Below are 14,692 nucleotides of genomic sequence, written 5' to 3' on the forward strand. Positions count from 1 at the left end.
AATGTAAAACTCTGCATAGATATGACTCCCGCACCTTTTTCTCTCGTTTTCTTGTAACCAGAAATTGATTTCAGAATTCCGACCATGCTGTTACAGCGTATAATTTCCTCAACTCATATCAGATTTTATTAAAACCAGAATAAATTCTCACGTATTTTCGGGCGGTGGAAAAAAGCTCTTGAAAGTTTGTAAAGACAGAGGCCGAGAGTCCAGCCATTACTTTTATCAGAGTTAATCGATAGAGTTCGAATGGTAATTTTCCAAAAAATTTTTACAGCTTCCAGGTACAAATTTCCAAATATTGTACCGTTTGATGTAAATGTTTGAAAGGCGCTTTTGATAAGTTAGTCCGAGTTAGAAACCTCCACAAGTTTTATTACTGTATCATCAAAATTAAAGCAATTGCAGTGTGTGGAAAAAAACAGAAATTTTCGAAAGCTCTCTAAATAAAAATTTCAAAAAATTGTACCTTTTGATGTAAAATTTTGAAATTAAGTAGTTTTAATAATTTTTTCAAGCCTAGTAACCTTCACAAATTTTGTTTTAGTAACATAAAAAATAAAGAAATTAGAGTTTTATTGAAAAAATTTCCAAAAAATCGTTGAGCTTATAGATAAAAATTTACAAAAATTGTACCGTTTGATGTAAACTTATGAAATTTAATACTTTTAATAAGTTAGTCAAGGCTAACAATCTCCACGAAATTCATTACTGTATCATTAAAATTAAAGAAATTACAGCGTGTTAAAAAAAAATTAAATAAAAATTTCCAAAAATTGTACCTTTTAATGTAATTTTTTTATCTTAAAACTTTTAATGAGTCAATTAAGACTAGCAACCTACACACATGTTATAAGTGTAGCGCCAAAAATAAACTGAAAACTATTAGGAAAGTTTTCTAAGCCTCCAGAGTAAAAATTTTCAAAAATTGTACTATTTGATGTAAATTTTGGAGTAACCTCCAAAAATGTTATTACTGTACCACCAAAAATGAAGGAATTACAATGTCAAAAATAATTAAAAAAAATCAGAGCTTTCAAAATAAAAATTACCAAAAATTTTACTTTTTGATGTAAATTTTTGAAAATAAGTAGTTTGTCTAACTCAATTAAGCCTCGTAACTACCACAAATTTCATTTTTGTAACACCAAAAATAAATGAATTACACTGTGTTAAAAAAAATAGAAAATTTTGAAAGTCCTCAAAATAAAAATTTCAAAAAGTTGTATCTTTTGAGGTAACTATTAATAACTATTAATAAGTCGCTAAAAACTAGTAACCTATGAAAATGTCATTGCTGCCTTTTCAATCCTGTTAGTAAAAAAGTTTTAATTTGTAAATGTAACAATTTTAATGAAGAAGCAGCGTATAATTTCCTCAACTCATATCAGATTTTATTAAAACCAGAATAAATTCTCACGTATTTTCGGGCGGTGGAAAAAAGCTCTTGAAAGTTTGTAAAGACAGAGGCCGAGAGTCCAGCCATTACTTTTATCAGAGTTAATCGATAGAGTTCGAATGGTGTAGCATCTGCGGCATTGTACACGGATACGGATGGATGTTTATGGTCTTATTGTTAGCGTACAATGGGCTCGCAGTCCTGTTCGCCACAGATATAAAAACAATTGTATCAACAGTGGCTTTTTCATCTGCAGATATCGGGAAATGCCATTTCTAAAATATCGGATCAAATCTCTCTCTTTGAAAAAAATGTATTACTGTCAGGAACAGAGACGAAGAAGTGGAGGACGTGCGGATTTACATGAGAATGGTGGCAATCGTTGAGCGAATTGCACAAGAATAATATTTAGATCTAGCAAAATAGACAGAAAATTACGGCGGGAACATTGCATAAATGCAGTCGCAGAAAAGTTTATTAAAAAATTTGCATAAAAATGCAGGTTAACAAGAAGACTTCATCTGTGCGCCGCGAAAAAATAAAACTACTTTTAAGAACGTCCTCCAAACTCGCTAAATCGCTGTTGGTATTGTATCGCCTATCACTTGCCATAATAGCGCGTAATGAAGTCTGTAATAACCGGAAAAAGTCTGAAACAATGGTTCCGGGTGAATAACAGCGCCCTCCCGCAGTCGCTCGTAAATGAGTGCAAAGTCAATTTACGACGTACACTTTTATGGAGCAAGACTTTTTGTGTTCAGTATTGTTGCCGTTATTGGAAGCGTTACAGACCATTTTTACTTCGCGCCCTTAACGGTCTCTGGCATAATGTCCTGCCGGAAAAGAAAAAACTAAAGGCAATAAATCTCGTGAAACAACTCCAAGACGGATTAGAAAGAGAATGAGTAGTAGAGGGATGTAAGTGTGAATTCAGAGGAGTGTGAAGTTGTTTCGAGCTCAGGTGTGCGTTTTTCGAGAGCGGTACTAAACCACTCAAGTGCAGATGCGAGCATCGGCGTACTTTGCCCTGAAACTCAGGAAATGTCAGCGGGAAAAAGGAACGATGCAGCGGCTGTTTCGATTAATGAAGTTTATGGGAATTTTACCAGGTAATGCAGGGGAGTATTACTAAATACCTACGACTTCTAAGCTAATTTTCTTCACTGACTGGTTTAACTTTTTTTACCGAGAAAAAGTCTCGATAAACCGAGGCGCTCCTTTGTCATAATCGATAAATTCGTGTCGCGTTAATCCCTTAACAAATTACGGTCAAAACCCAAATAACACCCCAGGACCCTCACGAGACAATTTATTATCTCTAACGACACCCGACTCTTTTCTTCTCAAAGCTGTCTGAATTATTTTAGCGAACTCTGTCTCTTCGTGTTGTTCCACTAGAGTTATATTTTTCTAAGATTATCCGGTGAAATGGGATCATAGTTCGAACACCTATCCTATACAGGGTGAAGCCGCATAAAATACACAGTGAATGAGATAACAGTTTCCGCAGAAATCAAAATTCATAATCGACACTGTTAGCTGATACTTTGTCATTTATTTAGGTACACACTGTATATCTTAGAATATCCAAATCAAGTTTAAAAAAATTAAAAAATTTACTTTCTATGAGTCGTTTAATAAATGGACCAAATTAATTATAAAACAATTTTTTTTTATTTTAAGTTTATTTATAATTTGTGATCGTTCAAAGCTAGCAACCTCCAAAAATTTCATTACTGTAACACCAAAAATAAAAAAAATACAGTTTGTTGAAAAAAAATAATTTTTTAGAGTTCTTCAAATAAAAATTTCCGAAAATTGTAGTTTTTGCTGTAAATTTTTGAGTTTTATTACTTTTAATAAGTCATTTAAAACTAGTACAGAATGATTATTACTGTAACACCAAAAATAAAAGAAATACATTGAGTCAACAAAAAATTTAAAATTTTTAAGACCTCTCCAAATAAATAAATTCAAAAAAATTGTCCCTTTAGATGTGAATTTAAAAAAGTCGGTAATTTTTATAACTCAATAAAGAGTAGTAACTTCCACAAATTTTATTTCTGTAACACCAAAAATAAAGAAATTACAGCGTGTTAAAAAATATTTAAAAAGTTTAGAGAGCCACAGATAAAAAATTTTATTAATTGTACCGTTTCACGTAAATGTTTGAAAAAGGTTTTTGATAAGCCAGTCAGGGCTAGCAACCTCCACATATTTTATTACAGTATTATCAAAATTGAAGGAATTACAGGGTGTTCAAAAAAACATGAAAATTTTTAGAGCTATCGAAATACAAATTTCCAAAAAATTGTACTTTATGATGTACATTATTTAAATTAAGTAGTTTTAATAACTCGTTAAAGCTCACAATTTTAATTTTGGTAACATTCAAAACAAAGAAATTACAGATTGTTCAAAAATTTTCCAAAAAATTTTCCAGCTTCCAGGTACAAATTTCCAAATATTGTACCGTTTGATGTAAATGTTTGAAATTTGGCGCTTTTGATAAGTTAGCCAGAGTTAGAAACCTCCACAAGTTTTATTACTGTATCATCAAAATTAAAGCAATTGCAGTGTGTAGAAAAAAACAGAAATTTTCGAAAGCTCTCTAAATAAAAATTTCCAAAAATTGTACCTTTTAATGTAATTTTTTTATCTTAAAACTTTTAATGAGTCAATTAAGACTAGCAACCTACACAAATGTTATAAGTGTAGCACCAAAAATAAACTGAAAACTATTAGGAATGTTTTAAAAGCCTCCAGAGAAAAAATTTTCAAAAATTGTACTGTTTGATGTAAATTTTTGAAATTAGGTACATATTTTTGAGAATTTATTTAATACTAGTAACCTCCAAAAATGTTATTACTGTACCACCAAAAATGAAGGAATTATAGTGTCAAAAATAATTAAAAAAAATCAGAGCTTTCAAAATAAAAATTACCAAAAATTGTACTTTTTGATGTAAATTTTTGAAAATAAGTAGTTTTACTAACTCAATTAAGCCTCGTAACTTCCACAAATTTCATTTTTGTAACACCAAAAATAAAGGAATTACACTGTGTTAAAAAAAAATAGAAAATTTTGAAAGTCCTCAAAATAAAAATTTCAAAAAGTTGTATCTTTTGAGGTAACTATTAATAACTATTAATAAGTCGCTAAAAACTAGTAACCTCTGAAAATGTCATTGCTGCCTTTTCAATCCTGTTAGTAAAAAAGTTTTAATTTGTAAATGTAACAATTTTAATGAAGAAGCAGAAAAATGTTCTATACACATTACAAAATTTAACTTGTTAATTAACTGTGCTTAATTAATTCATCAGTAATAAAATTCAAATTTTATAAATTTTACATTTTTGGACAAACTTCAATAATGTATTGTTTTATTTAAGTGGTTAATATTTTGCTATTTTCAATAATATAACAACAAAAATCCAGAAATTAATTCATTTCTGCTTATGTATTAACTATGTCAAATTAATTATTTTTATAGGGCAAAACTAAGTTTGGAAATATTACTGCTATGACCTGTTTCTGAATTATGCAAAATGCATAAAGTAATTAATTGTTAAGCAAACAATAAGTGGGTCAAATTATTTAATTTTATAGCAAAATAGAACATTTCTGATTTTTGTAATGTTAGTTAATTTATTGAGTTGGAAACACAATTTTTGAAGAAACCGAAATGCTGTAACATTTTATTTGACTGAAAACTTTCCGGTTTCCAATTTTACACAAAAATCAACCCCTGGGTGTGCTCATTTTATTATTATTACAGGGGAGTAGGTATATTCTTTGGCGAACTCTGTCTCTTCGTGTTGTTCCCGTAGAGTTATATTTCTCTAAGATAATCCGCGGAAATGGGATCATAGTTCGAGTACCTATCTATCTCAAAACCCATAATGGTCCTGATATTTTTATCTTCCCTCTCCGGAAAGCAACCCCTATCGAGTTTGCAACTTATGCATACATAATATCGCGATTTCAACAAAACGTCAAGAATTCATGTATCCACGTCCTCTTTATGTAGGAATCTCACGCGAGTAACTAAGTGGACGGACGATCTTCATTAAACATTTCACACGTAAATTTATTTATTGCAGCCGGTATGAGCGAGCGGTGGATATGAGAAAATCCAGGGATGTTTTTCTGCGTGGAATGTTTAAGTGAGGGTGCGAATGAGGAATGCTTTGCTCATTTGCTCATAGAGCGGGAAGTACTGCAGTGATATACATCATACACGTGACGTCTACTAGCGAATTAGCAAGTTAATTATAATTGTAAGTGACAGCTTGAAATTTGTATTCTGTCTGCAAGACTCTAAACATGGCCTGTAGGAGGAATTATTGTCTGCACCTAGCGAGACCCCGCTGAGATTCTACATATTTCATTCCCTCATTGTCATCAGATTGAGTTATGCAGAAGAATCTTAATTGCGCATTAGCTTGAGGAAGATTTATCCCGGCGCATCCACCATTTCCAAACGAAACTGATACAGTCCCTCGAATTTTTCTATTCGCACATTGGTCTTAATTAAACCCCAAATGGTGTGAAAGGTTCAAAAAGCAAATATATTGAAATGATTTATAACGTACCGTCGGCGGTCGTCATATTTCAAAAATGGGAGAGACAGTCTGGTGTTAGAATGATGGATTGAGCGCTTGAAATACGCGAAAGCAAACAAATAATATCGGAGTGGATCTGAACAAGACTCTCGCAAATTCAATGATTGTAGGAGAGTCGTTTCGGCAGTAAATCATGTGTAGCGAAGAGAGATAATGATACAATTCAGAGCTTAAATCTCATTTTGCAATCGGAACAGTTAGTGGATACGTTGTAGCGGTTACGAGGCGAGATGCGCATCTAAATGTCACGCCACTGCAGCTTTATGTGCTCTATTTGTAAATAGATCTATAGCAGAAGGGTCGGATCTAACGCGATTAACCAGACTGCGATCGAAAAAGAGAAAGCAAAATTTTCCCGGATTTTAATTGCGATTTTTCTATCAGCGCTATGCAAACTTGACGTTTTAATTGTCATTATAATTTTAAAATGACACGCTTTGAACCACAACTTCGGTAATTTCGATTCTAGAACAGCAAAATTTGAAAGCTCTACTTACTTTGCGTTACTTATTATCTGTGCACAAAAAAAATTGCAAAATTTTAGAACAGAAAATGCAATTTTTGGAAAATTTAATTGAAAAAATTCCAAACTCCCAACTTTGGTAGTTTCGGCTATATAACAGTAAAATTTGGAGTTCTTACTATTTTTATGTCACTTATTAAGTGTGCTAAATTACAAAATTTTAGATCAAAAAGTGCAATTTTTAAAAATTTTTATTATAGAAAAAGTCAAAAATTTTTACCGTCGTGCATACAATTTTTTAACATTGGCAATTTAAATTCGATAACAGTACAATTTGGAGGTTATACTACTTTCATGTTACATATTAACTGTGCTTAATTACAAATTTTTAGATCAAAAAGTGCAATTTTTAGAAATTTTTATTTAAAGAATAAATAAAATTTTCTACCGTTGTGCATAAAATTTTATAACATTGGCAATTTAGATTCTGTAACAGTAAAATTTGCATGTCATATTACTTTCATGTTACTTATTAATTGTGCTCAATTACAAAATTTTAGATCAAAAAGTGCAATTTTTAGAAATTTTTATTTTAGAGAAATCCAAAATTTTTAACCGTCATGCATAAAACTTCATAACTTTGTCAACTTCGACTATATAGCAGTAAAATTTGAAGGTCATACTACTTTCATGTTACTTTATTATCTTAGAAAATTTTAGAACAAAAAGTGTAATTTTTAGAAATCTTAATTTATAAAAATTCCAAATTTTCAACAGTTCATAAAATTTCATAATTTTGGCAATTTTGACTTTATAACAGTAAAATTCAAACGTCTTAATACATTCGTCTTATTTATTAACTGTGTCAAATTACAAAATTTTACAACAAAAACTGCAGTTTTTAGAAAATTTAATTTTAAAATGAGCCAAAATTTTTATAACTTTAGCAATTTTGATTTTATAACAGTAAAACTTGAAAGCCTACTTTTGTGTTACTTATTAAATGTGTTAAATTACAAAATTTTAGAACAAAAAATGCAATTTTTAGAAATTTTATTAAAAAAAATCTAAATTTTTAACTGTTGTGCAGAAAATTTCATAACTTTGGCATTTTCGATTCTATAACAATAAAATTTGAAGGGCATACTACTTTTATATTATGTATTAACTGTTCTAAATAACAAAGTTTTGAAACAAAAATTGCAATTTTTAGAAATTTTAATTTTTATATAAATTCAACATTTTCTACAAACAAATAAAAAAGGTTTACTACCTTTGTCTTTCTTCTTGGTTGTACTAAAATACACAATTTTAGAACAAAAAATATAATTTTTAGAACTTTTTATTTCAAGAAATTCCAAAATTTTTTACCGTTGTGCATAAAATTTTATATCTCTGACAATTTTGATTCTATAACAGTAAAATTTAGAGATTTTATCTTTTTCGTGTAACTGATTGGCTGTGCTAAAGTATAAAATTTTAAAACAAAAAGTGCAATTTTAAGAAATTTTAATTTTAAAATGATCCAAAATTTTTAACCTTTGCTCATTAAATTTCATAACTTGGGTAAGTTTGAGTCTATAACAGTAAAGTTTAAAGACTTTACTACTTTCGTGTTACTTACTTACTGTGCCAAGTTACAAAATTTTAGAACAAAAAGTGCAATTTTAAAAAATGTAATTTTCAAAACGATCGAAATTATTATTTACTGAATTCCATAAAATTTCATAACTTTGCCAATTTGTATTTTAAAATTGTAAAATTTGGAGGCATTACTACTTTCTGCTTTTTTATTAATTGTGCTGAATTACAACAAATTAGAACAAACGATCCAATTTTTAGAAATATTTATTTACAGAAAAATCCAACAATATTTACCGTTGATTCTAAAATTTTTGAGTGTGCAACAAAAAAGTGTACTTTACAATTAAGAGTACTAAAAACTCTTTTATCAAATATTTATAATCTTGTATAATCTCTATTCTCATTGTTATTTCTACCAAAACACTCTTAATAAATTTGGATAAATTATGAATAATTTTCGCTCATTCTAAAGTGTCGTTAAAACAGCTTCGAGCTTGTCCATCGCGTTTGTACCAACACTTTCGCCCAGGCCTTTACCCATGAAGATAAATGTTTAATAACCGCAAGTATACAAGTAGTCCTAAACTTTTCGGGCAAGTTGTGAAAATTTACTGGGCTGATTGGGGGTGCTACAAACACCCGACCTTCTAAATTATTAATAACCCCTAGGTGATTTTCCCACCACAAAGCATTTCGATCATGGAACCGACCCTCGAAGTGACCAATCACTTCTAAAACTCACCATTAAATGGCCCGAGTTTCGATCCTCTAAATTGCAACAGATAAACCGCAATAATTTTTGTTCGGAGTTAAATTCATCTACTCTCGGTAAATACAATCGCTGTTTTTCTAGTGGGATTAAAAACTGGCACTTAAACCACTTTTAAAAACAAAATGTCTGCGTGCCAACAAAAACAAAATGTCCCCAGTTCAAGCTACACGAATTTACGCTTTAGTAAAACAAGGTGCGAATTAGGAAAAACGGCCGTGGGATATAGGGACGGATTCGCCTTCCCAGCGCATGCTCCTGTTTCGGAATCCTGAAATACGAGCGATACCGCCGCCGAAAGCCAGTTGAACGCCGCCCCCGAACCCGCGTCGTCCGATCATCCGGGCCCCGGAGCGTCCCGGAATCGCACTGCACTGTTCCAACGCGTTACCTGTAATTACCCGATCGTTCTGCGACGATACTCTCCGGGCTACCGTCCTGCAGCTCCGGGATAAAAACGCTGACATTTCGTTTCGGGACGCTGATAAATCAGAAACCACTTGTTACTGCAGATTTATGTGGAAGACTGGAACTGCAAACAAAGTGGTGATACCGGAAGAATCCGATCGATTGGTGCATGTTGAGTGCTGCAGGATTTTAGAATGTAAGAAGGGTTGAAGGTGAGAAATGGCGACCAAGACTCCGGTTTGGACAGGGGTCGGAATCCTGCTGATGGTGACGGCTCTGCAGGCTTTTCAAGGTGAGGCACGGCAGGAAAAGCCCGGCGAAAAGCTAGCGAGATTAAACGCTTGTAGGAGGAATTTTGTTTGCATTTGATATTTTTAGCGGAAAGCAGGAATGCACCTTCGGTCTTATACAAACTCAAAACTTGAATTGTATTAATAGTAAGAAAGTGGCGAAATTCAATTTTCTTTTCAAAAATTTCCCAAGCTTTCCAATCATTTTTCGTTACGCCGCATTTCCGCTATTATTTTAATATCACCTTGATATTTCCCGTTTCGCTAATGCACTCTCCCACCTGCCCGATAAAATCCCGCATTTTTCCCAATTTATCCCAATGACATTCATCATTTAAACGCGAAGCTTCGCCGGATAAAACAAAATGTTTATTGATTGAACGTTTAAGATAAATGTACACGCACGGGCTTCCCGAGTGGATTAAATAGAAAACGGGACGATCGCATTACAAAAGTCGAAACATTAAAGTTAAATTTCCGCAAGAGTGAGCTTTTTGTAAATTTCAAATTTCAGGCTTATTAACTTACTTGCGATATGAAGAATATGAGAAATTTCTTTGTAGACGTATTTACGTAACGAATGAATCTACGCCTACGCTCTCACCTTCTTGATGGAATAATAAAAGATGTTTCGAGGAGGGACTGTATAAAATTTTATGTTGCGTCACTGAAAAACTTCTAATGGAAATTTCAATTAATTTAATCGGAAATGCTTCAGACTGCTTTCACGTCAAAAGTGAAATATCCATTTCTCTGAGTTTTAAAACAAGGTTTTCATTATTACAACTTTTTTATCTAGTTTTTTAACTAAACCTGTAATTACACTCACGTTTGAAAATCTCGCAGTTCTTTATAAAATTATGATACATGATAAAATTTGAATCTTGGCACTTTATTTTCTAAACTAATTTGAAAACATAATTGCACTTTGACACAATTAATGACCACTTTAAAAAAAGTAACCTCTTTAAATTTTATTGTTATAACTTAAAAACTAACAAAACTAGAAATTTTATTAATCAAAAGTTGAAAGTTTTTGTATGTTCACATAAAATTTTCTAAAATCTGTATTTTTTGTTTTAAAATTTGGTACATTGGCACAGTGAATGACTAGTTTAGAATTAGTAATCTCCCCAAATTTCTTTACCATAACTTTAAAACTAACAAAGATAAAAATTTTAATAACAAAAAGTTGAAAATTTTTGGTTCGTTCTAAAACAAAATTTTCTAAAATCTGTATTTTTTGTTCTTATATGTTGTATTTTGACACAGCTAATAAACATTTTAAAAATAACAATATCACCAAATTTTATTGTTATAGCTCAAAAACTAACAATACGCAAATTTTGAAAGTTTTAGGTCTGTCGAAAAATAAAATTTTCTAAAATCTGTATTTTTGGATCCAAAATTTTGTACTTTGGCACAGTTTAGGACGCTTTAGAGATAATAACCTCACCAAATTACATTGTCATAACTTGGAAACTGACAAAGATACGAATTTTAATAATCAAAAGTTGAAAGATTTTTTGATTTGTCTTAAAATAAAATTTTCTAAAAATTGTATTTCTTGTTTTAAAATTTTGTGCTTTTACACAGTTAATAAACAGTTTAAAAATAGTATCTTTACTAAATTTTATTGTCATAGCTTAAAAACTAACAAAAAGACGAATTTTAACAATCAAAAGTTGAAAGTATTTGGTTTGTTCTAAAATAAAATGTTCTAAAATCTGTATTTTTTGTTCGAAAATTTTGTACTTTAGCACAGTTAACAAACACTTACAGATAGTAACCTCACTAAATTTCATAATTATAACTTAAAAACTAACAAAAATACAAGTTTTAATAATCAAAATTTGAAGGCTTTAGTTCGTCCTAAAATAAAATTTTCTAAAATCTCTATTTTTTGTTGTAAAATATTGTATTTTTGCAGAGTTAATAAGCACTTTAGAGGTAGTAACCTCTCCAAATTTCATTGTCATAACTTAAAAACTTACCAGAATACAAAGTTTAATAACAAAAGTTATAATTATTTAGTTTAATTTAAGAAATTTTAGATTCAAACCCGCGAATTGTTAAATCGATGCGATTTTTTCTTTTCTCGTTATTCATTATTTTCCTCTAACGAGAAATGGCACGCATCTTCAATCATCCTGCCACCCTTAACGCTCCGTTCTATATCACAATCATTTTCATCAAGCGCTGACTTTGTCATCTGTGCTTTTTTGTTTGTTCTGTGACGGTATTTCTTGTAGCAAACCATGAAGGGTGTTTTATAAACTTACCAGTTTTTATCTCTTCGCGTACATCCAAAGTGCACTCGCATCGATTAGATTTTTTGCCTTGACTTATGTCTGCTAGCACGACACGTTTCTTTTTTTCAACTACCAAGAAAATAAAGCAATTAAATACGAAATGAATTTTAATGAACGGAGGTTTGCATAATTTTCAGCAACGCAAGTGGTCTGCTAAAATAGCCAAGGACGGTTGACAGCTCATGAGAGCATAATTTCCCGAATTTCCCCAAGGACGTTGATTTGGCTTTACCTTAATTTGCGAAATTAATTATCAATCTTTGTGCGCCTCAGGTCGTGCCGAATGTTTGCTCGTCTATCTTGAATTTCCAAAATCAATTTTCTTATATCCATTCCGAAAGTTTGCGATGACTTTGCGATCGACTCCACCCTTCACCGTATTAGGGTAGTCAACTTTAAGTGGGGTTATATGTGAATATGGGACAGGATTCGAACTTATCTCATATAAAGCGATATTACCATTCACTAACTCTTGCTTCTAACTTCACATCGATAACGCTGCGATCGTGGAAATGCGACGAAAATAAAATAATGAACACAATGGATGTTTACGTCAACGAGCAGAACGCTCACAAAGCTCTAATCACCAATTATCCACACAAGTGTGTTTTTATACTCGTTTGCAGCTTTGTCGAGACCACGGAAATAAAATTTTCTCAAGCATTATTTTCCGGTGTCAATTTGTTTTGAACTGATTAATTTATCCAAAAAAATCTCTAATCAATAACCGTAATTAGAATTTCTCGCATATAAAACCGGCTATTGCGTTATTTGCTCTACCGAGAACGAAAAACGAAAACAGCTGCTTTGATTGGTTAATCAACGGTTAGTTAACCAATCGCTTTATCAGGAGCAAGTCGCAGGCCTCACTGATTGGAGGTAACCGGCAATCAACTACATTTTGAGTTTTTTTATTGGTCAATTGTGTGTGTTTATGACGCACTAGAGTTTGTGTACGAATATCGACGCTATAAAATGTTCGGTTCATTAAAGGAATTGCTGTAAAGGGTATAAAGGAAATTCATGCACTAAGGTTTACCCCGAGGATAGAGTTTAAAGCGTCGAGGGAAAAAAGAAAAGTTTTTTTATTACTTCGAGTGTTGGATCGACAATTTAGTTTATATTCTGATGACATGCACTCAATGGCAATAAAATCTGGCGCGAGGTTTAAATATGTAGCATCATCTGTCACAAATGAGAATCAATGATATAATAACGATTAAAAGTCTCCCCATTTTCAACAAATAACTAGTCATTACATGCATGTTCTATGATTTAATATTAGAGAAAATTAATTTTATTAACACTTACTAAAACGTGTCCAGGCTCTCTCGCTTCGATAATTGAGAGGTCCGAGTTTTTCGCTTTGTGCGAGGTTTCGAGTCTTTGGGCGTTCGGAGGCCCTTTTCTCGATTTTTAAAAAACCTTTTGTCTTTCGACGATTGACATTTCTACTTCGTGTTGGTGGCGCTGCTGTCATATGTTTACGTTTTCCACCGGTTTTCTTCTTGAAGATGTTGTAACGTCATGTGCAACTGGTTTTGGGGATTCTCGACACTTTTCACGATCCGCCGCGCCCCTGGACACCTTACTCGCGCACATTTTCGCTCTTCAAAGAACACGATTTGCAAAAAAAACAAACTGTTTTTTTCTTTCGACGATTGACATTGACATTTCGATGCACGTCGTTGGTGGCGCTGGTGTCGTGCTTCGGCCAATGAGCTTCCGCCACGTTCACTGGATCAAAAACCCATCGCATGAAAAAAAAAATTCGATCCAGTGACAGTTGACATTGCTCAAATTTTGTGTTTTACGTGCTGCCTATGCAATTTAAACTCGGAACGACGTTTTGTGAGGTTAAAACACCTAATAACTGTGTGGTTTCAAGTAGCAAAAAAACATGAGGATCTTTAAATATCAACAACAAAATGAGGATTTGAACAGCTTTTACTGAAGTGAACCAGACACGTAGTGAGAAGAGAGGGCCTAATGGAAATGGACGAATGAAACGAAGGGCAACAAATATGAAAATCCACGTTTTTGAGGTTAAGAGCCCTCTTTCCAGCAGAACAGACAGATGCGATTCCCCCATTAAAATCTTTTATTCATCGACAGTCAGGATGTGAGGTTATCTTAATTGCCGATGTTTCAGTTGGCACCAATGAAACGACCAACTCACGCTCTAAGGTTGGCAACAATGAGTGTGTTTCACGTGGTGCCTAAGCAAATCGAACTTGAAATGTCATTTTTTTGTGAGGTTATGAGGTTGCGTTTTTTTTCTTTGCCATTAATTAGGCCATTATCTAATCCTTAACGATCTTTTCGCATCAAAATTTCCTTCCATTGTTTGCAATTCTGGGATTGGTGGAGGTACCGCAGATTGTGACGACCAAACAAAAAAGATCATCGGGTGGTTGATAAAAGAGCCTTGAAAGACAACGGAACATCGTTGTAACAAGCTGTAGTAAGTGAGGTATTTTCTTTCACATTATTAATGCTGTCATTCTGAAGTCAAACTTTTTTCCCATCAGAAACACCGCGCTGCGTGGTTTCAATGACGAACAACATTTTTGAAGATATTTTATGCATCACTCTTATGGAAAGTAACAGAAAAACATGGAGATCTTTAGACATCAGCAACATAATAGGAGTTTGAACAACTTTAGGAATCACAACCTCTTTTGGAAAGTTGCAGAGAAACGTAGAGATCGTTTGTGTTGTAATGATCTGTTTTGAGCTATTTTCGTTTACATTGTCAAGGCTGTCATTCTGAAGTCAATCTTTCGGAAACTCGTCGCTGTGCGGTTTCATTGAAGAACTTTTGGATTTATGCTTTATGAC

The 14,692-nt window shown here is 32.4% G+C and overlaps 1 protein-coding gene across 1 annotated transcript in view; it reads left to right on the forward strand.

Moving 5' to 3' along the window:
- The first annotated feature begins 9,126 nt into the window (after window positions 1–9,126).
- LOC148173367 (lachesin-like) overlaps window positions 9,127–14,692 on the forward strand; it is a 176,341-nt gene continuing 170,775 nt past the window's right edge. Inside the window, exon 1 of the mRNA XM_088039130.1 lies at window positions 9,127–9,541. Coding sequence (XP_087895256.1) covers window positions 9,469–9,541 — 73 coding nt within the window. The 5' untranslated portion in view covers window positions 9,127–9,468. The remainder of the gene's footprint in view (window positions 9,542–14,692) is intronic.

This window comes from Gnatocerus cornutus, chromosome 6, assembly GCF_029298725.1.
Source record: "Gnatocerus cornutus isolate USDA-ARS CGAHR chromosome 6, icGnaCorn1.1, whole genome shotgun sequence".
NCBI lineage: Eukaryota > Metazoa > Arthropoda > Insecta > Coleoptera > Tenebrionidae > Gnatocerus > Gnatocerus cornutus.